The following is a 26,725-nucleotide window of genomic DNA, read 5'->3' as shown; positions in this document are numbered from 1 at the left end:
GGCGGGGTTCGGGGAGATGCGGGGCGGGGCTCAGGATCTTACGGGGCGGAGCTCGGGCGTAATGAGCCCCGCGCTATGGGCGCGCCTGGGGCGGGCCTTGAAAAGCTGCTGCCGGCAGCCTGCACGCCAGACGCCGCCATGATCATCCCCGTGCGTTGCTTCACCTGCGGGAAGATCGTCGGCAACAAATGGGAAGCCTACCTGGGTCTACTGCAGGCCGAGTACACTGAGGGGTGAGACGGCGGGATGCGGGGTAGAGGGCGGCAAGGCTGGACTGAGATCACGAAGCCGAGGGGTCGGGGTGAGGGTTCTGCGGCGGACCAGGAGTGAAACTGAGGTATCCTGGGCCGGGGATATGGAGTATGGGTATGGAGAATTGGCAGGGCAGGGATTGTGGGATCGAGTGAGAAGACTGGGTGCCCTCCAGCCCAGCACTGTGTTGTATTCCCCGAAGAAGGAGTCTTTGGTTTGTTTTCGAGGTAGGGTTTCAGTGTGTAGTCCTGGCTGTCCTGGAATTCTCTGTAAAGCAGGCTGGTCTTGAACTCTCCGAAATCCTCCTGCCTGTCTCCTGAATGTTGGGATTAAAGGCGCGCGATATCACGCCCAGGTTCTCTGAAAGTTGGAAGGTGGTTTTCTTCAAGTTGCTAGCCTTTTGGAAATTAAGCATCCTTCCAACATGGGTGACAGACAACTCAAGTCTCTTCCCTGTAGACCTACTCCCTACCCTCCGCTTTCAGGCTTACCCCTTCTGTACTTCGAACCTTGTGGACCCTTTTAAAATGCAGGACAGGCTCTGATATTCATGCTCTGTGAGCGTCTTGTTCTGTCCCTTCCCCTATGCTCATTACCATGACTGTTCCCCATAGTAGTCAGACCTCCGGCCACCAGGTAAACACCAGAGGGTTCCCTTTCTCTGCACAAGCCATAAGTCAGTGGGACTTAATGGGCAGCTGTAGTGACCAGCTTGGGTGAGTAGCTACTAAGCCTTCTGGGACCCTCTTTTACCTGGGCAGGAACCTCTCAAGCTGACTAGGTCTCAGAGAAATTAAACCTAGTTGGTTTGAACAACCTCTCCTGGATGTTGGGGTACAAAGCGCAGGGCGGGCACAACCAGTTCGTGGCATTTAATCAGAGTCCACCTGTGGGGCCTGGAATTCAGCTCCTTGATAAGGGGATATTGGTCTCCTAAGCTTTCTCAAGTAACTCTGGAAGCCCACAACCCTGGGTACAAGAGACAAAAGCAGAGATACAAGGGGTTGGAGAGATGGCTCAACTGTAAGAGCGCTGGCTGGATTTTTTTTTTTTTAGAGGACTCAGGTTCAATTCCTAGAACCCACATGGTATCTTGCAAATGTCCATAACTCCTTTGGGAGCATCAGGCACCCATACACATAAAATGAAACTTTAAAAAACAGGTGTGGGGAGCTGGGGGTTGGGTAAGGGTATAGGATGCTAAGGGAGATTGGCACATGGCCATATACATGGGCCGGTATAACCTGGGAACCCCTGTACTTTTAGGTGGGGAAAGGGACTCACCTGCCTCCAACCTAAGCATCTGAGCGCATATTTCAGAAGTCTCCAGGCCATTCCATGTGGTCTCAATCCCTCATTATGTAGATGTGCCCTGGTTACTCCTGTCCACAGCAATACTCAGAGGCAAGCTGGAGGTGGTTCTAGACCTACGTAGACTGTAGAGACCTCATCCAGCCTCACTCCTCTCTCTTTACAGGGATGCCCTGGACGCTCTGGGCCTAAAACGCTACTGCTGCCGCCGCATGCTGCTAGCACACGTGGACCTGATTGAGAAACTGCTGAACTATGCACCCCTAGAGAAGTGACTGCTGGGGCCTGCCCTCCTCTGCTGGCCAAGGGCAGGCTGCCATGCTGTGTTCAACTGAGCTGTTGGGGATGTTGGTGTATTGCCTGGCTGTGGCCCTGTGGCTAAGTCCTGTCACCCTGGAGGGAGCTGTTTAGTAAAGGCCTTTGTAGAACCACCGACAGTCTAACTGTGCAAGGGTCTCCATATCCATGTCTGTGCTGTCTGAGGCTGCCTGGCCTGCCTCCAGTCTTTCTCCTGGGGCTGGCCTCCTTCCCCTCATCTGACTTGGGTGTCTAGTCCTGTGGGGGGCCCCTTGCGTCTGCTTCCCTGGGCCTTAACCAGTTTGATCAACTAGGTAGCCCTACAGTGCAGTCTTGTACCACTCTAGGGCCTCTCCTCTTCCTGCCCTTGTTCAGGGTGGGCATAGTGGGTGTGGCCACCACACCACCCACAAGGCTGGGCCCAAGCCTGGGGGAGATGGAATGCTGAGAGCACTTGGAGGCCCACCAAATGTCCTACCCCCATGCTAGGGATATTCTTCTGTGTTTGGCGGTTTTGTTTGCTTGTCTTTGTATCATTGGTGTCCCCGGAGGCCAGATCCCCTGAGAGTAAAGTTATAGACAGTACAACCTGCCATGAGTAGTTGGGAATCAAACCTGTATCTTTTTTTTTTTCCTTTTTCAAAACAGGGTTTCTCTGTGGCCCTGGCTGTCCTTGAACTAAAGAGACCTGATTGCCTCTGCCTCCTCAGTGCTGAGATTAAAGGACAGCTTGTGCCACCACCACCCAACCAAACCCAGTTATTATAGGAGTATGCCCAAGGCCACAGGCCTCACAAATTTCCTGAGTCCTAAAGACCATTTGCCCTGCGGGCCTATCTGCTGGCCATGCTTGAAGATCTTGTTTCCAGAATCTTACCAGGCCCGACAGCTACACATCCCTGCCCCTTGACCCAGCACCCAGTCCTAAGAAACAACCTCTAGGCCAAAGGAGGTCCATGTAGTGCCCTAGCCCCTAGGCATTTGCATCAAGTACCCCAGGGGTCTTTCTAGCACATTGAGCCTCCTGAGACTTTTGTTTTGGGTTTTGTTTGTTTTGGGACAGGGTCTCATGTAGCTTTGGCTGGTCTGAAACTCAGCAGTCAGCCTGCCTCTTGAATTCTGGGATTAAAGGTGTGCTGACCTTTACACAGCGTGCCCCACCCTACCTGTACCCCTGGTTTTTGTTGTTTGTATTTAAAGAAAAAGGCTAGCCCGGGGCTGTGGTGGTGCACGCCTTTAATCCCAGCACTTGGGAGGCAGTGGCAGGTGGATTTCTGAGTTCGAGGCCAGCCTGGTCTACAGAGAGTCCAGGACAGCCAGGGCTATACAGAGAAACCCTGTCTCGAAAAAACAAAAAAGAAAAAGGCTTTGCCTTAGGCTGGAATCTCCTCCAGCTGGCACATAAGACTGGGGAACAGACTCAGCTTAGGGCATCTTCTTAGGACCGGTTATCAGCTGCTGCTCAGGTGGGCTAAGCCTGAGAAACAGGGCAGCCCCAAGAGGCCCTAGTGCCTCTCTTGCCCTCTGACCCTAGCAGGGCCTGCAGACTCTTCCTAGAGTATGGGCAATCCCTGAGTAAGGCAAGTGCAGGCCACAGTCTAGAGGTGTTCAGGTGTCAGCCGACTGACTACTCATACATTTATTGAGCACCTGTTACATAGCAGGAGCATTTGTGGGCGTCTGGGATACAGCAGTGAATGAAGGCAGCCATGCTCCAAAAGGAGCCAGTGTACAGGAACATGGAGCACTTACATTGTGTTTTCAGTAGTGGGGAAAAGCCAGGGCTGAGGCTGTTAGAAGCTTGCCCCATTTGTTTGGGACAAGCAGAGCTGAGGATTCCCCACAGCAGGCATGAAAGGTGCCTAGCCCAACCAGAAAGGCCCCTCCCTGCCTGCTTTTACCCACTGTGTAGTGGTGTACCCAGGTTCTCCCCAGACTTACTGTAAATCACAGCTACCCAAAGGGAAGCAGTCTGCATAAGAGGCACTTCTGTCAAATAATCTAAAACCCTATTCTACTAGCCAGGCCTAGCCCAACACTGGCATACCTGCCCCCCTCTTCTTAATGCTGGGGCAAGGACGATGCCTCAAGCTTTGGGACTTTGGTGTGCAGTGAAAGGCACTTGAATCCACCCCTGAGGTGGAGTCGCCAGGGGTCATGGTGAGGGCAGCTACCTCTGGTAGTCAGCAGTCTAAGTCAGTAGTGTTCAGTAGTGGGGCTGGGACATAGTGCAAGGCCGGCCGCCTGGCCTGGCTGCAGGTCAGTAGTGCTCCAACTTGAGGCTTCTGTACAGGCAGCAGGTGAAGATCATGCCGAAGACCTGCACGGGGCCAGGCAGGTGTGAACAGGGCTGTGGACCACCCCCACCCTAATGTTCCCACCCAGTCACCTCCATGTTTCCATACCTGCACACAGGCAATGCCAATGCCCACGGCCCCAATGACCCGCAGGTGCTCCTGAATGAAGGTCTCCAGCTTAGTGATGCAGCCACCCTAGAGGGAGATGATGGTGGTGGTCCCTGCTGGGCCAGGCTGCCTGAAGACCAGTCCAGCCTAGGCCTCCCCCTTGCTGAGCACCCACCTACCTCCACTTTGTAGATGTTGGAGGCATGGTCCCGCTTGCCACAGCCAGTTACCATCGTCTTACAGCAGCTGTCAGGAACCACGCGGTTATCTGCTTCACCAGAGCGGATCCACTCACTGTCTCGCCAGTCTTGAGAGTTGTTGCTGCCACAGCAGTGGAACTACAAGGGGCATGTGGCTGAGCCTCAGAGCTCACCAGCACACAGCGCCACACCGAGAAGGCTGGGAGTTCCAGGGGGCACCCACCTCTTGCTGCAGCTTGTCTACAGCACTGGTCACACCCTCGTGGCCTGACTGGTGGTATCTCTTGATCATGGTGTCTTTCAGATTCTCCTTGAGCTCTGTGTTCAGCTGTGGGTATGAAACCTGGAGTCAGGACCTCCAGTGGGACTGACAGGGCCATGTTCTGGACATGCCCCATGGCCTGTTCAGGCCCTTACCTGCTGATAATAAACATAGGCCAGGATGCCAGCGATGATCTCCAGGAGGAAGATGAGGAGGAGCAGGATGAAGTACTAGGGGGCAGGAACCTGGTAAGTGGGGGGGTCCTAGTGCCAGAGCACCACAAAGCCAAGTCCCAAGAGGCCAAGCAAGAGGAATTCAGATAGGAGCTACTCTGGCTGCCTAGCTCCTTGCTACTTCTCTGGAAGCTGATGCCTGGCCCAGTGAGTTCACCAGGGACAGCCTGCAGTAATATACTCAACCAGTTAAGCCCCCAGAACCAGTACCAGATTCCCTGAGAAATCCATGCCAGGCATCCCCAGCCCCACCATGTGCCACCATGCCCTGCTGACCAAGCGTAACAGGTTCCGTCGCTCCTTGAAAGTGGCACAGCAGCCCAGGACTCCAGTCACCATGACAACAACACCAGCCACCACTAAGATGTAGGCTGTGGCTAGGTAGGTGCTTGAGGCCAGCAGACTAATGTAGTCACTCTTGAGGGCCAGTGTCCAAATGCCCACCGCCATGACAGCCAGGCCGGCCAGCTGCAGAAAGTATATACTGGTCACATCTGGCCTGGGACTGTAAGCTGGGACTGAACTCTTAGGCCAGTCCTCCAACATGGGAAATAGGGATGCAGGGAAAATGTAGCCCTTCTCACCCAGAAGCAGCAGTTGTAGGTGAACAGCAGATACTTGAGGCAGACTGTGCCACATGTTGCCTTCTTCTCATTGAATTCACCCATCCTGGATCTGGAGAAATGGGGAGGAGGTCAGATGGCCTGAAGCACCAGGCCTCCAACTAGGAAGAAAGCTATATACCAATGGAGACAGGAGGGGACAAAGCAGTCCCCAGATGCTTGCAGAGGTCAGAGCTCAGACAGCTATCTGCCTTAAGAGGAGCCTTCCCAGGAACCATGAGTCACTTCCTGGACTAACCCCTCACAGCCAGACACATGTTGGGTTATCATGGAGGACCCCCAAACATTTACTGACTCACTCCTGCTGGCAACTGGGTGGGTGGGGGAGCTCCAGCAAACCTTCAGGGTACATTCCTGTGGACTGTCACCCCCAAGCAGTCCCTGAGCCCACAATCAGGCTGATAGGTACTTCCCATTCATACCCATCCCCAGATATGGCAGAGAAGCAGAGAGCTCAGGCCACCCTCAGGTGGACTTTGTGAGGGCTCTGAGCAGACTTTTACTACCAGCCAGGGCAGAGACAATAAGATGCCAGTAGGTGGAGCCTACACAATCAGCTCCCCTCCAGACTGTAGGAGGAGCCTCCCCCCCCCCCCAGTTCCATAGATGTGAGTGTGCCATTCCTCCAGGGATCCCCTAGGCACACCCTGCCCTAGACACACTACTGTCTGACTGAGGACAGTGTACAGCCCTCAAGAGAGGCAGGCCAAAGTCTCAGACAGACACCTAAGCAGGACTGTTAGCCTGCCACCATGAGGCTCTGCCTAGGCACCAGCAGCACTCACTCACCTCTGGAAGTCAGGACCAGCAGGTACAGGTCAAAAGTCACTGATCTGCCCTTCACCTAGCAGGTGGGATCTTGCCACTCCTGCTATGGTGGCTGGTGGCTGAAGCAGTGATCAAAATGGTTCTCAGAGCCACCAGATCTGCAAGGAAGCATAACAGCCAAGCCTACTGTTTTCTACTGGACGGCGGTAGGCCAGAGAACATTGCTGGCCTGCCTGATGTAGGGAGGGACCAAATGCCTTCTCCAGGTGCCCCACCCTCCAGGGCCATCCATCACAGTCCCTCCACCACCAAACAGCAGCGACCGCAAACTGAAGGAAAGTGCATCAACTGTCCACTTCTGGAAATGGGAGAGATTTCAGACCTCCATTTGGAGATGGGACCCAAAAATACATGCTGCCTCACCGGAAGCTGGCAATGACATAAACAGAAGCCTGGCCACAACACAAACCCAGGGGCTAGGCTCTAAAAGCCCAGAACCTATAGGGAGCTGATTCTCTCGACATAACCAGCAACCCAAGCCAAGGGACAATCAGCAGACTGAATGTAAATTCCCTGAGAAAGTGCCGGCGTGGGAGCCGGGACCAGCCAGAAATAGCTCCTGCGGCCTGGACAAGACAGCCCTACACTCAGCTCCTGGACCTCCCCTGGACACTCGATGGCACCCAGCATCCGGCACCCGCCCCACCGACGGGATGAAACACTGAAGTCTGAAGTCGGCTGGGCGAGGAATCCCCGCGTCACAGAGATGAAGTCACCACCGCCCCTGCCGCCCTCCCCCGCCCTGTGCCAGTGGGCGGACCTGCGGTCTCAGGGGAGGGAACTGGTCTCCAGGGACAATGAATAAGGTGATCAGACTTTTAATTTTCTGGGTTTCTGCACCAGAGAGACCGCCAGGACTGCCCAAGAACCACAAAGGCTCTCTTCCTCACCCCTCCCCCTCCGCCCTTCTAACTGCCCGGCCCTGGCGTCGATCTTCCGGAAAGGAGCCTGCAGCCCTGTCTTACGGGCTCTGCCTCCTGGGCGTCCCCGAGGCCAGCTACGGAGACTAGGAACACCAGTGAGCGAGGAACTCAGGTCAATGCTCCCCACACCCTCCGGCTTGGCTTCACGGAGCACTCACCAACCACGCTTTGAAATTCCAGCCCCGGCAGCCACTGTAGGAGCGATCACTCAGAGTTCAGGGAATGCTCGGCCCGGGGCCTGCTAGGACACGCCCCGTGCGCGACCCCGCCCCGGGCGCAGCCCCGCCCACGGCCGGCCTGGGCGGGCAAGTCCTAACTGGTTTGGTGCTAAGGCGAGAGACCTGGGGATCTGTCTGTAGGTCTGTAAAGTTAGCTTAAGGGTGTCACCAAACCCCCCCCCCCCACTCATCCAGAGACAGAGGAGCTAGGCCGGAGCTAGAACCCAGGTGGGGATCGAAGAGGCAGGGAAGGCACCTAGGCCACCAGAGGCCCAGAACTGAGGTCAAGCTCAATTACTCTTCCAGTCTAAGCCGGGAGAACCACCCTGAAGCTGCAGCTGAGGAAATGCCAGAGGGGAAGCTCCAGATACAGTGTGGAGGGTGCCAGAAGATCCCACAGAGACATGAGGGCCCTGCGAGAGGTACCCAGTGTGGATAGCATATGGTCTGTCTAGGAACTGTGCCAAAGGATGATGGATAAAGGACCTGGACCAGAGAGCTAGCTGACCACGGAAGTGAGGGGCGGATCCTTCCACGTGAGGACTAGCATGGGAGCTAACCTGAGTCCTAGAGCTTGGAGCTTCAGCTGTGAGGGATGGTGAGGGTTTGGTGAATATCCAGAATCACAGAACATACACAAGCACACAGGAACCCACAGCTGCAGGCATGGCACGGTAATGTGCACCTGTAAATCTCTCTGTCACCTTGTGCCACGGACACCAAGCATGAACCACAAATGCACCGTGGGTCCCAAACACACAAAAGCCATGGAGTGCACAGTATACAAGTGGCCTTTATTAGTCCTTTAGACAAAGACTAAGGAAGACAGGATAAAGACTGAAGACCTTGACCACTCTGAGGTTAGTTCCTTCAGGCATGGGGTACTTTCTGGGTAGAGCCACATACTTAGCAAGCAACTGCCACCTAAGACCAGTCCCTCCTGGGAGCAGGTCCTCTGGATAAGGAAGTGAGTCGTTTGGGGCTGGTCATCGGGCACTAGGAAGATGGCCAGAGCCTCGTCTGGGGGGCCGAGCCCAGCCACAGCAGCAGCAGCAGTAGATGGGTCCGGGCTTGTGGGCAATAGCCAGGGCCTTCCTGTGGCTACTGCCCAGCAGCTTCGTCTCGCAGGCATCTCTCTCATCTCGAAGCCTCAGATTCAGCTCCCTAGAAAAGAGAAGTAGGAGACCGAGGAGGCTAAGGTCTGGAGGGAAAAGTGCGTGAGGTGAGGGAGATGCTTTCCCTGAGTCCGGAGGACTACAAAGCCTGCAGCATGAAGGCTGTAGGGCAGACATATGGACTTCCGACAACATGGGTAGGAGCCAATAATATTTGGCAACTTGAAACCACTTCTCCACATTAGCCCAGGCAGGCCTGACCCACCTCAGCAGCTCCAGCTGCTTTAGGAGGCTGACTTTCTCTTTCTGCATGTTCCTGGAGACAGCAACCACATCCCTGTGGATAGAAGATAGTGATCCAGATGCCAGGTGGTGGAAGAAACCCTCTACCCTCACCACAGGCCCTTCACCACACCTTTGGGTTTGCTCCTGGCGACCCTGTGCTTCGCCCTCCAGTCGGCTGAGCTGCTCTTGTGCCTGGTCCAGCTGTGCCCGTATGGCCTCATAGGCCCTCTGCAGCTGGATGTGCTGGGCCTGTGCCTCTAGCTGTTCTGCAGCCCGGGCCTGCAGCTGCTGTTCCAGCTGAGGAATGGTGCAATGCTGGCTGGCGAACCACACCCCCTCCGGTGCCAAGCTGACCCCCTCATCCCTGCGGCTCCTGGTTGAAGACCCCCAAGGCACAGGTAAACTCCCCCTCCCCCAAAGAAGTCTGTGAAAGGACGCCAACGTGAACTCAATATGGCTCACCTCCCGCTGCCTCAGGCCTGCGCGCTCCAACTCCTGCTCACGGGTCTGCAGCTCCAGCTCCAGGTGGCCCCTCTGTTCCTCCCGGGGTAGGTTCTGGGATGTACAGCCGCACTAGAGCCTTCGCTCGGAGCCCAGAGGAGGCAGGCAAAGGTGGGGAACGAAGGGGTGGAGAGCGCGGGAAAGGGTACTTGCTGAGGCAGAGCAGAGTTCCCTGGACTTGGGGCAGCTAGGACTCCCGAGGTGAGTCCTCTGGGGAGGGACCAGTTCGGGGAAGGCGGAGCCAGAGAAGCCAGCGAGGCTGGGCGTGGCGTGCGCGGGCCCACCTGGCTCTGCCCGCGGCGTCGCTGCTCCCGGAGCTGCTGCTCCAGCTCTTCGTACAATCCGCGCACCTCCCTCTCGTGCTCACTCTCCCGCCTTCGAGGAACCGGGATAGCATAGGCATGATCATTTCCGAGCTAAGTCTCTACCCCCTCCGTGAGTCCCCAGACCTCGGCAGGCCAGGCTAGCCCTCACCGCCGCAGCGCCTGCTCAAGACCATCACGCTCCCGGGCCGCCGCCTCCAGGCAGGCCGACGCGCGCATCAGAACTTCCTCTAGAGAGCCCAACAGCTCGGGTCGCTCCCGCTGCAGCCCGATCCAGAGTGTCCTCACGGCCCATTGCCTGGAGGACGCGATGAGAGACGGGAGCTGGTGGGTGAGGGTTTGTCTCCCCATTGCGGACAGAGAACCCCCTGGAGAACCAAGCAGCCCAGAACTGGCACATCCATCGGCCACGCACAGTTCATCCCTTGCTTGTTGCTCTCAGGCTTGCTTGGCCTCTGGGAATGCAAGGTGGCCTGTGTACCAAGAGCTGTGCCAGTGAGTGCCTAAGGTGTCTGGTGGCACCCCGCCCGCCCCACAGAGCTATGGCCTCCTGAAATGCAAATCCTGAGGAAAATCACTCCAGGCCACTCTGCCAGACAGCCACAACTGACAAAGGATGGACTTGCAGGACCTTGGGATTCTGTAGCAACAGACAGGCGGGCAAGGTAGACAGACTGTGAAGCAAGAAGGGAGCGGGCATCAACTCACTCGCCCAGGACCCTGGCCACTCCTAGCTTCTCCAAGGAAGTGTAGAATGTCTCAATATCGTCCTCCTCTTCCAGAGAGCCCCCTGTACCCGACTCAAAGGTTTCCTCAGGAGTCCTCAAGGGGGACCCACCTGGGGCCGACTCCACCCCCACAAACTTCCCTGCAGACATGGGAGGAGAGATTATCGGGACTGTGAGTTAGCACGCTGGACCTACCCAACTCCCTCCAGCCACGTACAACACATCCTGCCCTCTCTCGGGGCCCAGTTTCCTGTTTTGCTTCCTTGTTCTGGTTCTATTGGCCTGGGAATGGGAAATGACAGCCAGCTCCCCTGCCCCACCTTGGCTGGCAGAGAAGAAGGGATTGGGGGAGGGCAGACTGTACACTGTAGAGTAGCTGAGGGTGGGCCAGGGCCTGTTAGTAGATACCAGAATGCCTGGGAAGTTGTGAAAGATACAGGCTTTCTTTTGTAAGGTCTCACAGAGCCCTGAAGAGGGTCTCCAGGTGGCCAGGACCTGCTCACCCAGGCCTAGACAGAACTCCCGGGCTGTGAGGAAGCCAGTGTGGGCCTGGTCCAGACTTTCAAACACAGCTTCCAGCTGTTCAGGCGTAAGGGGAAGATCACTCTGCAGACCCTGACCAGGCAAGAAGGACCAAGGTGAGCAGCAAAGGTCGGCCTTGGATCTAGCAACCTCTTGGATCTGGGGCTCACCTGCAAATCCTGACGGGTGATGAAGCCCTTGGCATCTTTGTCACACAGGAGAAAGAGCTCCTGGGCTTGCTGTAGCATCTCTGCTCCATTCCTTGCTGAGACCCCCGCTGTCTCCTCTTCCTCCTGGCCTTCCCCAGCTCCAGACAGCCCAGGGCTGGCCATAGGAGCAAGGCTTGGCTCTTGGAGGTGCTGTGAAGCAAAGGGACAGTCAGAAGAAATGGAAGGGGGATGAAAGTGTGGCAGAGGGTGCAGGCAGAGAGCTTTGGGACCAAGCAAAAGAGTTAACAGACAAAAGGAATTGAGACAAGAGTGCTCCAGGGTCACTGGGATGGGATGAAGCAGACCCAGGAGCAGGGTTGCTGCCCAGCACCGGCATCTCAGGAAGTAGAGATCCCGGGGAAAGGCTGAATCCCAGGAAGAAACCAGTGCAAGAAACGGAGGGTGAGCCTGGCTATGGTGGCATACATTTTAATCCCAGCATTCAGAAGGCAGAGTTAGGCAGATCTCTGTGAGTTCGGGGCCAGGCTGCTCTACATAGCAAGTTCTAAGACATCCAGAGCTACATAGAGAGAGCCTACCTCAAAACAAAAAAGAAAGTGAGACTAGGCATAGTGCACAAGCCTTTAGTCCCAACACTCAGCAGACAGAGGCAGGTGAGTTTCGAGGCCAGTCTGGTCTACAGAATGGGTTCCAGGGCAGTCGGGGCTACTAAGTGGGACCCTGTCTCAAAAAAAAAAAAAAAAAAAAAGAAAGAAAAGAAAAGAAAAAGTGTGACTTTACTACAAAAGACTTGTAAAAGTGTAAAAGCAAGTGGCCAGCTCTTGGCAGCCATCAGAGATTTTGTAGTGAAAGAGGTTCAGAGAGTAAAGAATCTGCCACATCCTGGACTTGGGAAATCCCAAGCTGGGACTGCCTAAGGTTGAGGGCTGAACCACTTCTGACCAAGTCCTTAGCCTCAGGCCTGAGCCTGTGATACCCTGGACTTCTGACAGCTGGCAAGCAGGCAGAGAGTAAACTCCATTAGCCCCTCCCACCTGCCAATCAGGTCTTCAGGGTGCAGGTGCAAGGTCCCAGGCTTGGGCACTGGACAGCTTTTGTAAGAAATACCCCCACATCTTGGTTTAACACAGCCTCTGGAGCTTTCTCCTCCCCTGGGGCCTCTCTCTCACCTCCCTGAATGGACATCCCACCTCTAAATAGAGCCACCTGTCAGTCCCACAGTGTATTAACCCCAGACTTTCCAAGCTACAGCTCAGTGACACTCACTGACTACTACCTCACTTTTCAGTCTTTGAGGTCATCTTCCCCCTACCCATATTCCGAGAGGAAAGGAACAATAATCCAACAAGCAAACGTGAGGAAGAGCATGGTAGGGCAACCTGGAGCAATCATTGGCCCCTGGTAGCTACTCTCACGTCAACCAGGCACGGTCACCACCCCACCAAACACTCCAGAACTCCAAGGGACCGGAGGTCCATCCTGGCCGGAAGCCGCGTTGCCACCAGGCTCCAGGGAGTCCAGACGAAAGGCAGCGGGTGGGCCCACAGGCAAATCTCATCCACGCACGTCTGGGCTAGCTGCCTTCACCCCAGGAACACAGCCGTTCCAGACAGAGATGCGTGCGGTCGCCGCTCCACACAGCGGGCCGAAGGTGTGACCACTGGAGGTAGGGGCGCAGGGTTGCGGGTGGGGAAGCCCGGAGGGCGCGGCGTTGGGACCCCAGCCGCCGAACCTGCGAGCAAATGCCTACCTGCGAGCCGCGCCGCCGCACCTGCCGCAGACGGGCAGCTTCTCCCGGAAACGCGCGGCGCGCCCCGCCCCTGTCCGGACCCCGACAGCCAGCGAGGGGCGCGGACCCAGGGCGACCTTGCGGTCTTACAGGCCGGCCGGGAGACCCGGGGATAGCACGTCCGGGTGGATCCTCCAGCAGAGCGCTGCTGTAGCTTTGTCCCGCCTCTCCTGTCCTGGTGACCCGACCCAGAGTAGCTAGCTCTCCCCGGAGAACCACAGGGGGCAGCAATGTTGACGTCGTGTCCCTCACTCCCACCGCCTCCTCCACCCTCCAAGACCCTTTCAGGACAAAATCAAGGCCGGGGAGGTGCAGATGCCAGCCCCCACCCCTCCCGGAGTATCCAGACTTAGGGTGCCAAGAAGTGTGTGTAGGAAAATGCCGAGCAGGAAATAAACCAAATACTTTCAGTGGCTGTATCCAGGGCTGCGGACACTAGACTTTCTTCTCTATACTTTTCCAGTTTGGAGTCTTCTAAGGTTTAATACTAGAGAATGACATGTAAATTAGCAGCACTCGTGTGTGGGAGAAGTGTGTGGGGCCCAGTGAGACCACCTCAGCAGTCTGTCCTCAGCGCTCCTCTTGGGGTACAGTCATAATCAGGGTTGCCCTGGGCCTAGAGGAACTTCTGAAGATGCTGCCAAAGTCCTACTTAAGAGGAAACCAACCCATCGACTTCCAAGGGTATGCCCCCAACCAAACCCTAAACTGACCTGAAAAGCTGGCCTGGCTATCACAGGCTGCAGAGGCGCTGGGGGGCCCTGTGCTTCTCAAGCAGAACCACAACAGGCTGGCTCTATAGGACAGGACCTGGAGACGAGGGGCGGCCCCTGGCACCTAGGCCAGGGACCTGCCTGGCCGGCTCGCCCAGTCCTGCTGTCCCAGGTCCCATAACCAGACCAACCGTTATTGTTGGCTAGGGGCTGCAACCGCAGCCACTGTGCACCTTTTGGGAGGGGCAAGTGGGTGCTGAGCTCCGAAGACTAAGCTAAGTTCTACAAACAGACAGCTAAGCCCACCCCTTTGGGAGGAGCAAGTGGGTGCTGAGCTCGGAGGACTAAACTAAGTCTTACAAGTGGACAGTTAAGCTCACCCGCACTCACAGTTCCCCTTTCTCCAAGACTCTTACAACACACACACAAACACAGCACAGGACACTTCGGGAAACCATGGTGAACTCTCACTACCTTGCCTCCGTCCTCCAGACCCCTCCCATGGTTAAAGGTATGGTTACAGTACAGGAAAAGGCACATGCACCTGGCAATGAAGCATGTGACAACCAAGAAAGAGGAGCCAAGCACAAAGTTCTGGGCAAAATGCCCCAGTGTGGGTCAGGAACTGATCTTCCCTGGTCCCCAGGCCTCAGTTCCAGAAGCCTCACTCTTCACAGGGATCCAGCCCTGAAGTCAACTCCACACCCTCATTCACTGTGTCACCTTGTGGAGCGGATGTGTGGGTGACACCTTTTGTAAACATTTTTCCCCTAGTGCTTGAGATGGAATCTGGACCTGGTACATGCTAGGCAGCTGCTCAACCACTGAGCGACTCTAACCCGACACTTAAGTTTTTATTAATACTAAGGGTCTCAAACTCCCAAACATATCCGCTGCCCAAGAGACAGTCGGCAAGCCTCAGGGAAAACAGAGCAGCTTACGTGTGTCCTTGCCAGAGGGCTGACCTTATGAAAGGGTCCCCAGCTGCCAGGACTCAAAGAACCCTGTGAAGCCCAACTGTTAGATATTGAGACACTGTGAGAAAGCTCTGTCCGCTGACCACAGCCAGAGGCAAGAGTAACGTGCAGAAGTGAGGAAGGCAGAAGCTGAGCTGTGGCTTTTATTATATCTGCTTTGGCAAAAATAAATAATTCTTCACACACTCTGCAAGGAAACTTGGAGAACGGAGAAGCAGCAGATGTGGAGTTCTTAAGACTGACCCTGCACTGCAAAGGTGGTGAGCAAGAGTAAGGCACAGGTGAAGGGAAGGGCTGTGTGGGCTCCAGGGGAGGGTTACTCCTCGCCCCTCCCCACCAGGAGTAGCGTAGTGAGTGGCTGGTGAAAGGTTTCACATCAAAAATCCACTTGCAGCTGTGCAGGGTCCTATGTCCTCATTCCACAGCATGTAAGGGGGAGAGCCGGGGGACAGGGTCTTGTTCTGCCCCAGGACTCCTTTTAGTGAAGCAGGACAACTTGGAGCTTGGCTGGTAGCCGAGCGAGGTGGGAATGATGGTTCTCAGCAAGGCCTGAGGCCAGGTGGATCCTGTGGGATGGCAGGATCTGAGGCGGTGGGGCTGGCAGGTGTGCGCATGCGCAAGGCATCCGGCGGGAAGGCCACATTGGTGCAGAAGAGACCCAGTAGTAGCTGACGCTGGCATTCTTCCCACTTGGCCAGAGCATCCCCCAGTGAGAGGTTGTTTCGTACCCACTTGGGCAGTGCCTCACTGTAGGTGGCGCAAGACAGTGGCACAGAAGGCAGAGACTGGGCACGCCGCAGTTCTACCTGCTCAGACAGTCTGCAGGTGGGGAGGAGGCATGGAGGAAGGGAAAGCTTAGCAGAAATCCACAATTCCAAGACCCAGGACACAGGTGGACGGGCGGGTCAGGGCAGCTCACCTGGAAGGCAAATGGTCTCCCAATTTCCTCTTGGCCCTCATCACCAGATACTGGCAGATGCTACCTGTCTGCTCTTTCATCCACCGGATATCCTCAGGAACATCGGGCAGCCACTCCAACAAGCTGGGAAAGGAACCCCGAGAGCATAGCCTCAGAAACAGGCTGGGATCTGATGCTCCCTTACCAGATACTGAAGACCTATCCTCCCCAAATCTCCCAAGTAGCTCATTGCTCATGGATGATCCTAGACCTCTGTCCCTGATGTATATGTTGATGTGTCCTCCCCAGACTCCGTTTCCCACCCTTACCGGATGGTGAAGGACACTGCACTTTCCAGCGGCAGAGTATAGGGCACCATCATGGCAGTCGCCAGGCGCACTGGTAGCATGTTGGAAAGGGTGGTCATCAGGTCCTTCGGTTCCACACAGGCCTCCAGTAGGGCTGCAGATAGAAAGGTGGTAGTCAATTAAGGAAGCAGAGGCCTCCTAGGCCTCCTAACGGGAGCTTCACTCCCCATGGCACACCCTCATTGAGTCTGGCAGGCAGGTGCTCTAGAATCCGATCCTGTCCACGGGGCCGCAGTTGATCCTCCTCTCCAGTCCTCTCCCCGGCCACAGCAGCATCCTCTGCATCCTCTTCCTGGGGGACAACTGGGGGCAGTGCCAGCAAGGGATTGGGTTGGTTCAGTAGGCCTGGGTTGGGGGTGGAATGACAGAGAGATGCCATCAGAGTTTATGGTCAGCAGGGGGCACTGCAGGTCCAGCTTCTCCCACCCCAGAGCTGCCCACACACCATTCCTTCTAAGGAATCGAAGTCCATCTCTGTAGCCCTGTTTGCACATCTCTCGGAGAACCTGTGGCAGAGGTATAAATCAGTGTGAATGGTGCGGATGAGGTTCTGCTGTAGAGTCCCTGTAACAGCCACTTCCACCAACAACCTGCCCTGGTTTGAAGTGCTGTAAAGCTTGGAAAGCATCCAAAATCCCCAGTGCTGTCCCATGGCTCAGAAGTCCCCAGGAGTTCTTTCCCCTGGTGCTTAGTCAGGACAGACTGTGCGGGGCTCACCATGGGCTCAGGTGGGAAGAGAGCCTTTGAGAGGCGGTAGAGATTGCGCAGGTTGAACTGGATGCTGGTGTTGGTGACACGAAGTTCGTGGATGTTGGTGGAGCTGTCCTGAGGGCAGATGTCACTCTCGCCTGAGAATGGGGACACTGTGATGGTATTCTTCAGCTCGTAAAGTGGCAAGTTGTCTGAAATGCCGCCATCCACATAGCGCTTTGCAAGAACACACATCCACAGTCACTGAGAGGCCTGCAGGGGGTTCTGGCAGACCTATTCAGTTCCATTTGGGCCTTTGGCCCACTAGGCATTGGCCACTGGGGACTCAGCAAATGGCCAGACAGATGGAGTTGGGATGGGGACCAGCCAGAGGAAGTGTGAGTCTCCCCAAGACTGCCCTGGATCTTGAGTCATGGGAAGTAAAGCAACAAACAGGGAGTGAGGGACTGAAGAGGGAGAGAGGTGCCCCAGTGGCCTTTCTCCTCCACCCCTTGTTCCTATACCCCAGGGACAGTAGATGATGCTTGTCATTCCAGGGCAGGTCCATGCAGAGATACTTACCACCCCTTGAAGGGTAGGAGGAATAAGGCCACAGTACACCGGGATAAAAGTGCTGCAGACATTGGCCTGCACAACAAGACACAGGGTAGTAGACAAGGCTCTGCCTTGAGTTAATCCCATACCCCCAACACAGTTTCTCCAGTGCCTACCTGGATAAGCTCGTCCTTGGAGCTAAAGTGGGATATGATGACATTCTCTCCATCTGAGACTCGAGTCAGGGAGATGCCCAGGCGTCCACTGGCACACTCATGGCAGTTAGCAGGCAGGGTCTTCAGTAGACAGCCACGGATGGTCTTCACCAGGTTGAAGGAGGGGTGCAGAGGGCCCAGGAATCGCTTCCGGGCCTCCTTGGACACCTCAATAATGTTGGCTCCTGCTTCACCTGGGATAGCAGGGCCAGGATCAGGGACAACATTCCTAGCTTAGTAACCATCCTCCCTCCAGGACCCCTCGCCCAGGATACACTCAGAAGTGTTACATTTTAGCCGGGAGGTGGTGGCGCACGCCTTTGATCCCAGCACTTGGGAGGCAGAGGCAGGCAGATTTCTGAGTTCAAGGCCAGCCTGGTCTACAGAGTGAGTTCCAGGACAGCCAAGGCTACAGAGAGAAACCCTGTCTCAAAAAACCAAAAAAAAAAAAAAAAAAAAACCAAAACCAAAACCAAAACAACAACAACAAGAAAAAACCAGATGTGTTACATTCCTTTGACCCTGAAGACACCTATGCCTATGCCCACACTGGGGACTGGCTCACAGTTGGGACTTTGCCACTTAAGTAGAAGGAGCAAGCCACCACCCTGAAGATAGCATACAGCAGAAGCTGGCCAGCTGGGATTAAAACCTGCCCTATGCCTGGTATTTCCCAACTGCCTGTCCCCATGAGTCACTGTGCCTAACATGGTATGGCACGTGGCCTGGAGTGGGGAAGACAGAGGGTCAACTCTGACCTACTTCAACCTTCACCTACTCGGCCAGATATAAGTGGGTGGGCAGACCCACAAAGCCCAGTTCAGCCCAAGAGGGACAGCCTCAAGAACATTAACTTAAAAGCGATGGGCCCACTTCTTGGGAAGACATTGTCTCACTTCTGCCAAAAGCACTTAGGAGGCCCTGGGGATGCTGACCCAGAACAATAGTATGGTGGCCAGGGAGAGGAGGATCTAGGGTTCGCCCCCGACCCCCCCACCCCACCCCGCCACCGAGGACCCATGCCCTCTTCCAAGATGCTCTCCTTGGCAGGGATGGGAATATAAATCAAGGGTTTACAGCTGACAGTAGGCAAACTGTCATGATTCTAGCTGCCCAAGATCACCTGTGCAAAGGATTGGTAGTAAGTAGTTCTGTGAGAGTGGCACCCCTAACTCACTCTCAGCTCAGGTAGTCTTCATGTACTCCTGAGACCAGCTACCCACTATACCCACTCCTCTGAAAGCCTCCCTGAGAGCCAGTGGGCAAGATCACAGGGTGAACTCCAGGTACCAAGAACTAGAACTGTGTTCCGTCTCCTCTTCTCTCCTCAGGACAAAGGTGATGGGAAAGAGACAGCAGAAAACTCTAGACAATCTCCTGCAGAGCAGGATGCCCTTGTCACCTTGGCTGACCTATGGCATGGGGGATGGGCAGCAGTTCCCAGGACTCTTAAGGAGGAAGAACTTTGTGTGCTGTAAACAACAACCCACGTGGTAGCCGGAAGTGTGAGACCCAGCCCCCCTTCACATCTCTGTACTTCTGAAAGCACAGAGCACATTAAAGTATGGACACCCGGTGAAGTGTGTCAGCGGGCTACAACTGGTGAATCAGTCTGTCAATCCACCATGGACAGAGGAAGCAATTATACCCAGGCCTGGCTCCAGCTGCGTTCAGAGGTCCCCTTTAGGAACCATGCCACAGTGTTCAGATGCCCATTTGAGGCACACTTGTACTAGGCCCCAGAACCACAGCAGTTTGTAGCGGCAGAGCCTCAGGACACAGTGACCGCTGGCAGCCAGTTCGGGAAAACCAATGCCTCTCGCTCATGGCCCCGCCCACGATTTACTTTCTCTTTCCAGTAACATTCTAGGAGCACCTGCCGGTCCCCAACTTTTGTGCCCCTTAAGGCGGGCTACATGGGCACCAAAGAGAATGCCATAAGCTAAGAGCGCGCTAGGCCCCACCCCAGTCCCTGGACACTCTTAGAACAAAAACAAACCTCAACCCGCCCCGATCCGGGGCTCAGAACTGGACTTTCGGTCATGGTTCCGGGATACAGGCAGAGATGCCCCTCTCTAGCGCTACTACTGCATTAGCTGCTGGATCAGCTTCCCTACGCGGAATGGGCGTGGGACGCTAGAGCATCCACCGGCCCGCGCGGTCCCCACCACACCCTGCCCAACTTCCGCGCAGCTCGGCTCACCCAGGCAGGCCCCAGTGACCAGCGCTGTGGCGGTAAGCGCCCCTGCCGAGGCTCCGTAGATGTGAGTGGCGTTGGCCACCAGGAAGGGCGCGTGCTCACGGAGGCAGGAGGCCACTCCAATGTGGTAGACCCCGAGGAAGCCGCAGCCAGCGAACGAGATGTTCCATTTGGTCTCTCTTGGGAACATCGTGATTCGATGTCCTGCGGGCAGTGAGTCCCGCAGTCTTGGTAGCTTGGGGTCCCCGCCGGCAGAGGCGGAGACGCTGTGCCGGGAGGCAGAGGAGGAGGTGTTTTAGTGCGGGGAGTGAGGGCGGGGCCTGGTCGGCAGGGGGCAGGACCTGGGCGCGCGACCCAACTGGATCAAGCAGGGAACGGCCGCGCCCCCGAGGCTCCGCCTCTTCGCGACACCTGCTGGTCAAAGCCATCTGAGAGATCGGGAGGGGGGGTGGGGTGATTCCCAGGCCTCAGCTCAGCTTCTTCTCTCTTTCAACCCCACAGCTCCTTCAACTCTACAGTTTAGGCAGCCCCTGGACTCAGGGAAACCGGAGTGCGTGGAAAAGTGCAAGTTTTGTACAGATCTGGGTACCGGGAGTTTGTGAGCAGGTGCCTCCTCCTTCTCCAGGAATACCCGCCAGGACAGACAAGCTAGATGGAACCTAGACAAAAATCTCAGCAATAGTACCCCCATGGGCCTGAAAACCCGAGTCACTTAGACTAAAGCCTCCAAAACCAACAAGCCAAACAGACTGACACTGCCACAGCAAACACTGTCACAGACTCAAGTCCTGCTCCACCATCCTAGGGGACCCTCGGTACCGTTGCTGCTCACTTGGGTTTTAGTTGTCTGATCCTGGCTCCTCCGATTGTGGGGTCTACTTGGTCTCAGACAAAAGCCTCACCCCAACTAATTGTTCCAGGAAGTGGTGTGCTCCTGGGTAAAGTTACCCTCTCACCCTTTCCCTTGATTGTTCCCTCAGCTGAGATACAGGCTAAAACCTAGCCCTCATCTTACCCCTCCCCAAGCAAGATTGGGGTTATGGATGACAGTGTCTTTTCCACCAGAAATTCTCACTCCCAACTCGGTTCTAGACCTGTCACAACAGAAGTACAACTGCGTTTCCAACAATTCGACCTGAAGATCTCTGAGCCAGTGCCTTTTATTCAGGTGACCCAGGTCCTTGACATACACAAAGAATTTCAAGACCAACAAGAATGAAATTAGTTGGGCTGGAGAGATGGCTCAGCAGTTAAGAGCACTTGACCGTTCTTCCAGAGGTCCTGACTTCAGTTCCCAGCAACCACATGGTGGCTCACAAGTAGCTGTAATGAGATCCGACCTACTCTTCTGGTATGTGTTTAAACAGCTTCAGTGTATTCATGTAAATAAAAATAAATCTTTAAAAAAAATAAAGCTTGTGAAGAAATTGAGCATCTTAAAATATCAGGCATGTCTATCTATCCACTCCTTTAAAAAATGAAATTAGTTTATTAAGCATATAAATGAGAGACACTTAAGAGGCAAGTGCAGGCCTTAGAAATGCACAAAGTACCTGAGCAGTAGTTATGTGACTTGGTGTGGTTTTGAAGCTGATTAATCTAAAAATAATTTTTGATACAAGGTAAAGGATCTGCTGTATAATATGGTCTCCAGTCCTGAGTTCAGTACCTGCCTCCACCTCCCAAATGCTGGAATTAGAGGCCCCTAGCTTAATAGCCTTTTAAAGGTAGGTTTGTAGGCTTGCAGCTGAAAGAAGTGTGTTGAAAATAACACACTCAAGGGGATCCTTACACGTCATGAGGAGGCTGAGTTTGAAGCACAGTTTATTAGCCATTTTGTTTGTGAAGTTTTCTCAGAAAATGGGAGTACAGTTCTTTGGCAGGTGGTCTGGTCAGTTATGTTGAAAACCCTTGGATGTCAGCCACCAAGAGAAGGAAGTGCATCAGCAGAGTGAGAGCTGGGTGAATGGGTGCCAGGATTGGCTGTCAAAACCTCTCTAGTGATCCCAAGGACAAAGACTAAATTAGGAATGAAGAAACATGGTGGGGCTGGTAGAGGTAGGGAAACCAGTGAAGGCCACAGGCCAAGGGATCCTGGAGACATCCTGTGATGGGCCATTTCACAGCCAGCATAGGTTCAGGGATAGGTGAGCTCATCTACAGAAAAGGTATGGTGCTTCTGCAGCTGAGTTGAGCTCTGGCAATCAGATAGAGCATCCAAGGAGGGTAATCAGTTTCTGTGGCCCTGGCTATCCTGAACTCAAGAGATTTACAGCTTCTACCTCCCACATGGACCACAACACCGCTTACTTCTGAGTGCAGGTGCAGAGACCCGAAGAGACCAATGCCCTGGAACTAGAGGGCTTTGAACCACAGACACCCAATACCCAGTAAGGATACTAGAAAAGTCCAGGTCCTCTGCTACACCCAACAGTGCTTTTAGCCACTAAGGCATCTTTTTGGTCCCAGATTTAAAAAAAAAAAAAAAAAAAAAAAAAAAAAAAAAAAAAAACCCACATGTGCAAGTACCCAGAAATCAAAGGGGTGCATATAAACCCCTAGATTTGGAGTTACAGATATTTGTGAGTCACCTGACTTAGATGCCAGGATCAAAACTTCAGCCTGCTGATAAGGGCACTTAAAATTTCCAGAATTTGCCAGGCGATGGTGGTGCACGCCTTTAATCCCAGCACTTGGGAGGCAGAGGCAAGCGGATTTCTGAGTTCGAAGCCAGCCTGGTCTACAGAATTTGACTTTATAGTTGGGGGAAGATTCTGGGATTCAACCCTAGGGTATCCATCCTAGATGTCAGGCAACCACTCTGCTTTAAATTACCTCAGACTAGAACTCTCCTTTATTTTACTCACCTGCCTCCACCTCCAGAGTCCTGGGATTAAAGGAATGGCCATTGCCTGGCTCAGAATTTAGATATTTAAAGGTCCTTCATGCTAGGTCAATTTGTTCTATGCTGGTTTGGACCACACATTGAATTTGAGGCCAAATGTTCTCAAGGTAGAGTATACATGGGTACATCCTTATTAATATGACCGTGAGTTTAGGGTAAGGGCACAAGCCCAGGGCTTATCATGGTGGTCACAAAGAAGCTAAGAACTTAAGGTCCTCCCCACTATTTTGTTCTAGTAATGGGCCTGAGGGACAGTGCTGCCCCAGCTCAGTAGGACCTCTGCTCTCATTTCCACAGAGTAAGGCTGTTTGGGCAAACACCCTTCAGGCCCCTGGGAGATGCTGATGCCAAGAATAGGGCTGGCCTTTCTCAGAATCCTGAAGCTGGATAACTCACATGAACCTTAAGCAGCTCCAGCCCCTCCCTTCCTTCAGGATACAGGCTAGAATTGAGTGTGGCAGGAACCATGCACTCTCCTACCCCTAGCCCCATTTTTACCTGCTCCCATATAGCACACCACAGAGGGTATGTCTTCTGGTCTTCTCTAAATCGACCACCCTTACTGGCTTCATGCTGGCCGTATTTTATTCCTTGCCACAGGAAGCCAGAGTCATGTCCTCCAGCCTGTTCAAAGCTCATGTGTCTCCCTAAAAGACTGACTAGACCCTTTACACTGCAGTCTCACCAGGACCTGAGTTTCATACTCCACACAGCAGCCTGAGAACAGGCATGCCCTAAAAATTTATAGCCAGCATATGACCAAGCATGCACAATGATGCAGAGAACCGGCCATTAGATAGCTTCCTTAGAGGGAAACTTAGGGACACCCTCACCAACAATCTAAGTGGAGTATTGATCTATGAACCACTCTTACAGCAGAACCTGTGCAACTACTCAAATAACCCATCTCACACAGTCTGACAGTTATCTAAAGACAAGGCCCTACTAAGTAAAGGGACCCTGGAGATCCTCTTCCCCACTGACCCAACATACTGCCACAGAGTGGAGCCTCGGCTGAAGACACAGTATGCAGCACACTGATGAAGTGTTTAAAGGCCACTCAAGATACATAAAAAGTCTTTATTTGCAGGGGAGCAGGAATTTAATCAAACAAGCCAAATCCCATGTCGTCATCAGACTCCTCAGACTCTTCTTTCTTCTCGTCTTTCTTCTCCTCTGCTGTGGAGGAACACCATAGTAAGCACTGCCCCAAGAACTCATCCAGGTTGTCCTGGGAGCCCCAGCCAACAATCAACCTTGAGTGCCAACTCCCTCTGATCACCACCACCCACTTGCCAGACCCCCACTCACCTGCAGCGGGGGCAGAGCCAGCAGCAGGAGCTGCAGAGCCGGGGGCAGCACAAACAGCCACAGCCCCACCAGCAGGCACACTGGCCAGCTTGCCAACTCCTACATAAAATAAAAAGAGTATGAGAGCAGAACAGAGACCATGTAAGGGTAGAATCACCAACCCAGGGATGTTACTACACCACTGGGTCTGCTTATGCAACACTACTGCCACCTGCTTTCACTCTAAAACACAAAGCAACTTTGCACACATCTAAGGAACATTATAATAACATCTAAGACTTCTTTTCCCCTATTCTGACCCACTAAAAAAAGAAAGTGGAATTAGCCCCACTATGACCTCCACCTTATAAATAAGATGCACAAGCTAGGCATGTCTTTAATCCTAGTAGGGGATGTGAGTTCAAAGCCAGCTTGAACAGAGAAACCTTGTCAGATTTGCTGTCTCCAAAAACCTCAAAAAACAACCCAAACACACACAGTAACAAAATAAGCTGGAGGTGGTAATGCACATCTATAACCTAACACTTAGAAGAGGTAGATGAGCTTGAGGCCACCCTGACCTTATACAATGAGTTCCATTAACAGTCAGGTGCTACCCAGATAAACCCCCAGATTTACCCCCAAGTAAATTAAAAAAATAAGTTCAGGATGGGCTCAGTGGTGCACACTTTTTAATTCCAGCACGAAGAAGGCAGAAGCAGGCAGATATGTGAATTTAAGGCCAACCTGGTCTATAAAGTGGGTTCTAGGCCACAAGGGTTCTTACAGAGACAACCTGTCTCAAAGAAGAAAGGTCGGTGGTGGCACATGCCTTTAATCCCAGCACTTGGGAGGCGGATTTCTGAGTTCGGGGCCAGCCTGGTCTACAGAGTTGAGTTCCATGACAGCCAGGGCTACACAGAGAAGCCCTGTCTCAAAAAACCAAAAAATAAAAAAAAATAAAAAAAAAAGAAAAAAGAGACAGACAGGGACCACAAACTTTTGCCTGTCATGTGCACAGGGCAAGCACACTGTTAACTGCTCAAATTGCAAATTAAGTACTAGTCTGGAGGTACAGGAATCCTTATGCCTAATAAAAGGTGAGAGCCTGCACCAGTTTTTAGCATCCCCAACCCTTGGCTCACAGAAAAGGCTCTCACATCTTGGTAGGAGCAATAGAGACATGACCCCACTGCCAGTTCCTGAGCGTGTTCAGAAGAGCTGCCGGCACAAGCCTAAAATAAAAAGGCCTTGCACAACTCTGGCAGGGTTCTAGGATGCTCTGGTCCACAAGCGAAGCCTGGCAGATCACTGGCTGACCAGCAGGGATTAGGATGGACCATAAACATGTTAACTTCCCGGGAACTCACCCTGAGCGATGACATCCTCAATGTTTTTTCCATTCAGCTCACTGATGACCTGCAGTAAACAACCATAGCTAGCAGTCAATAATGCAAGACACAGAAAGGTGTTCTAAAGATATTAGATCCAGACTCTACTCCCAGAAACTAGCCATGAGACAGTACTGGGTCAAAGATGCCGGCAATCGGAAGGTTTAGATACTAAAACTTTATGGTTCTCTAAAGTTTAGGTTCCATGTACAACCTAGGTAGGATATAAAATACCTTTCTCAAGAAATTTTTAGGTGCAATGTGATAACTCTATTGCTAAGGACTTGGACTCTTCCAGACAGGATCACACTCTGTAGCTCGGGCTGCTATGGTTGCCATATCCTAGAGTTTGATCCCCAGCACCAACCCTAACTATAGATAGGTTCAGGGAGACCCAGATGCCTCTGCTGGAAACTCAAGTACACACACCCTTTACTGCCAATTAAAAAAAGACAAACTTAGAAAACTGGTTCACACAGTGAGTTCCAGGTTAACCAGAGCTACACGGTGAGACCTCGTCTCAAAAAAAAAATAAACAAAAATGAGTTGTATTAAACTTCAACAAAATTACAATGCCCAGGATTTTGTCATGCACGGATTTTCTTTTTGATTCCACAAGGTCCTTAAAAGGATTAAAGAGAAAACTATCATTAAGATGGGTGTAGGCCTCCTCCATCCATTCTTTTCAACAGGTCGTCTACATTTTCTCAGAAGGTAAGATCCAGACTTAATAGAATAAGAGCCGCCACTGGCAGACATTTGGATACAGCGGATCCAAGTAAGCAGCAAGCTACCTTGTTGAGTCGGTCATCGTCCGCCTCGATGCCCACGCTGTCTAGTATTTTCTTGATGTCTTTGGCGGTAGGAGAAGAGTTGCCCCCGAGGGCGGCCAGCAGATAAGAGGCGACGTAGCGCATGCTGAATGGGACAGAGGATACGGTGGTGAGGTTATCCTAGAGGCCTTCTGATTCCCCCTCCATTTTAGTCAGCAAGTGAGACCATGTGAGGCACCAGGCCTTCGATCACGGAAGGCTGTGTAACCCTCAACTCCCGGCAGCGGTCCACCCCTCCGTCCCAACCAGTGTTCTTGGCCCAGGCGGCCTGGCTACTCACTCGGCTGCGGTGAACAGACCTCACGCGTGCGACCTCGGCGGCGTCGGGCGGCGAAAGGAAGACGCTGATGCAGTGGGCGGGGGTAAACCACTACCCAGAAGTCCCCGGGACGCGCACGGCGCCGCGCAGGGACGCCTCCCATTGACGAAAAGGGTGCACCGGAAGGAAGGGATTGCTCTGTCCCCCGTTATGGGTTCCCCACAACAAAACAAGGGGTTTTTCAAGTGCCAGTTGCTCCGCAACAAGGGCGAGAGTCTCCCGAAATCCACTGAGGGCACGGCCAAAGCTTTCAAACCCCTTTAACGCTTTGCGTTCCCAACATGCCACGCGGCTCCACAGCTCCCAACATGCAGTGCGGAAGCTCCGCCCAGGTCGTATTAAGGCAAACTACAAGTCCCATAATGCATCACTGTAAGACCGTGACA

At 53.7% G+C, this 26,725-nt stretch overlaps 5 protein-coding genes, 1 long non-coding RNA gene and 1 other non-coding gene across 8 annotated transcripts; 2 read left to right on the top strand and 5 right to left on the bottom strand.

Annotated features, from left to right (window-relative positions):
• Positions 1–73: 73 nt before the first annotated feature.
• Polr2l (RNA polymerase II, I and III subunit L) lies at positions 74–1,995 on the top strand. The gene is made up of 2 exons (XM_034503274.2): positions 74–233; positions 1,730–1,995. The coding sequence occupies exons 1-2, from the start codon at positions 76–78 to the stop codon at positions 1,836–1,838; spliced, it is 267 nt and encodes an 88-aa protein (XP_034359165.2). The 5' UTR covers positions 74–75; the 3' UTR covers positions 1,839–1,995.
• A 1,472-nt stretch (positions 1,996–3,467) lies between these two features.
• Positions 3,468–6,509, bottom strand: Cd151 (CD151 molecule (Raph blood group)). The gene is made up of 8 exons (XM_034504976.2): positions 6,373–6,509; positions 5,545–5,635; positions 5,237–5,428; positions 4,883–4,957; positions 4,689–4,793; positions 4,445–4,603; positions 4,266–4,352; positions 3,468–4,180 (listed from the first exon to the last, which is right to left on the bottom strand). The coding sequence occupies exons 2-8, from the start codon at positions 5,626–5,628 to the stop codon at positions 4,121–4,123; spliced, it is 762 nt and encodes a 253-aa protein (XP_034360867.1). The 5' UTR covers positions 5,629–5,635; positions 6,373–6,509; the 3' UTR covers positions 3,468–4,120.
• Positions 6,509–19,594, top strand: LOC143434538 (uncharacterized). The gene is made up of 3 exons (XR_013104099.1): positions 6,509–7,446; positions 7,859–12,862; positions 18,733–19,594. It is a non-coding gene; the product is annotated as an uncharacterized LOC143434538 (long non-coding RNA).
• Positions 8,328–11,358, bottom strand: Cracr2b (calcium release activated channel regulator 2B). The gene is made up of 9 exons (XM_034504963.2): positions 11,197–11,358; positions 11,008–11,119; positions 10,485–10,644; positions 9,928–10,074; positions 9,738–9,828; positions 9,415–9,507; positions 9,083–9,249; positions 8,933–9,004; positions 8,328–8,716 (listed from the first exon to the last, which is right to left on the bottom strand). The coding sequence occupies exons 1-9, from the start codon at positions 11,356–11,358 to the stop codon at positions 8,539–8,541; spliced, it is 1,182 nt and encodes a 393-aa protein (XP_034360854.1). The 3' UTR covers positions 8,328–8,538.
• Positions 14,794–19,925, bottom strand: Pnpla2 (patatin like domain 2, triacylglycerol lipase). Its single transcript, XM_034503146.2, has 9 exons — positions 19,605–19,925; positions 17,363–17,595; positions 17,214–17,279; positions 16,659–16,868; positions 16,387–16,447; positions 16,119–16,286; positions 15,903–16,035; positions 15,595–15,717; positions 14,794–15,494 (listed from the first exon to the last, which is right to left on the bottom strand). The coding sequence occupies exons 1-9, from the start codon at positions 19,789–19,791 to the stop codon at positions 15,215–15,217; spliced, it is 1,461 nt and encodes a 486-aa protein (XP_034359037.1). The 5' UTR covers positions 19,792–19,925; the 3' UTR covers positions 14,794–15,214.
• A 3,641-nt stretch (positions 19,926–23,566) lies between these two features.
• On the bottom strand, positions 23,567–26,569 carry Rplp2 (ribosomal protein lateral stalk subunit P2). Of its 2 annotated transcripts, none has more exons than XM_034503119.2 (5): positions 26,301–26,569; positions 25,982–26,105; positions 25,167–25,215; positions 23,818–23,916; positions 23,567–23,682 (listed from the first exon to the last, which is right to left on the bottom strand). In XM_034503119.2, exons 2-5 carry the CDS (start codon positions 26,102–26,104, stop codon positions 23,609–23,611), a joined length of 345 nt encoding a protein of 114 aa, XP_034359010.1. In that variant the 5' UTR covers position 26,105; positions 26,301–26,569; the 3' UTR covers positions 23,567–23,608. The 2 variants fall into 2 exon arrangements, with proteins under 2 accessions (XP_034359010.1, XP_034359000.1); XM_034503109.2 differs by having other exon boundaries at positions 23,567–23,685; positions 26,301–26,521.
• On the bottom strand, positions 25,003–25,138 carry LOC117701426 (small nucleolar RNA SNORA52). The gene has a single exon (XR_004605729.1). It is a non-coding gene; the product is annotated as a small nucleolar RNA SNORA52 (small nucleolar RNA).
• Positions 26,570–26,725: the final 156 nt, after the last annotated feature.

Source organism: Arvicanthis niloticus, chromosome 1 (genome assembly GCF_011762505.2).
Source record: "Arvicanthis niloticus isolate mArvNil1 chromosome 1, mArvNil1.pat.X, whole genome shotgun sequence".
Lineage (NCBI taxonomy): Eukaryota > Metazoa > Chordata > Mammalia > Rodentia > Muridae > Arvicanthis > Arvicanthis niloticus.
Note: the sequence above shows the minus strand (reverse complement) of the source record. Positions and strands in the feature narration are given on the sequence as shown.

Excerpts from the sequence above, each read along its gene's own strand:
- Polr2l (XM_034503274.2), top strand. The coding sequence starts at position 76 with ATGGGCGCGCCTGGGGCGGGCCTTGAAAAGCTGCTGCCGGCAGCCTGC. Across the intron at positions 234-1,729 it reads CAGGCCGAGTACACTGAGGG|GGATGCCCTGGACGCTCTGG; the intron begins GTGAGACGGCGG and ends CTCTCTTTACAG.
- Cd151 (XM_034504976.2), bottom strand. The coding sequence starts at position 5,628 with ATGGGTGAATTCAATGAGAAGAAGGCAACATGTGGCACAGTCTGCCTC. Across the intron at positions 4,958-5,236 it reads GACGGAACCTGTTACGCTTG|TACTTCATCCTGCTCCTCCT; the intron begins GTCAGCAGGGCA and ends CCTGCCCCCTAG. Across the intron at positions 4,181-4,265 it reads TTGGCATTGCCTGTGTGCAG|GTCTTCGGCATGATCTTCAC; the intron begins GTATGGAAACAT and ends GGCCCCGTGCAG.
- Pnpla2 (XM_034503146.2), bottom strand. The coding sequence starts at position 19,791 with ATGTTCCCAAGAGAGACCAAATGGAACATCTCGTTCGCTGGCTGCGGC. Across the intron at positions 16,448-16,658 it reads TCTTCCCACCTGAGCCCATG|GTTCTCCGAGAGATGTGCAA; the intron begins GTGAGCCCCGCA and ends CCTCTGCCACAG. Across the intron at positions 16,036-16,118 it reads GCCTGCCAGACTCAATGAGG|CCCTACTGGAGGCCTGTGTG; the intron begins GTGTGCCATGGG and ends TTCTATCTGCAG.
- Rplp2 (XM_034503109.2), bottom strand. The coding sequence starts at position 26,104 with ATGCGCTACGTCGCCTCTTATCTGCTGGCCGCCCTCGGGGGCAACTCT. Across the intron at positions 25,216-25,981 it reads ACGATGACCGACTCAACAAG|GTCATCAGTGAGCTGAATGG; the intron begins GTAGCTTGCTGC and ends TGTTTACTGCAG. Across the intron at positions 23,686-23,817 it reads TGGCTCTGCCCCCGCTGCAG|CAGAGGAGAAGAAAGACGAG; the intron begins GTGAGTGGGGGT and ends GTTCCTCCACAG.
- Cracr2b (XM_034504963.2), bottom strand. The coding sequence starts at position 11,358 with ATGGCCAGCCCTGGGCTGTCTGGAGCTGGGGAAGGCCAGGAGGAAGAG. Across the intron at positions 11,120-11,196 it reads TCACCCGTCAGGATTTGCAG|GGTCTGCAGAGTGATCTTCC; the intron begins GTGAGCCCCAGA and ends TTGCCTGGTCAG. Across the intron at positions 9,250-9,414 it reads CAGGCCTGAGGCAGCGGGAG|CTGGAACAGCAGCTGCAGGC; the intron begins GTGAGCCATATT and ends ACCATTCCTCAG.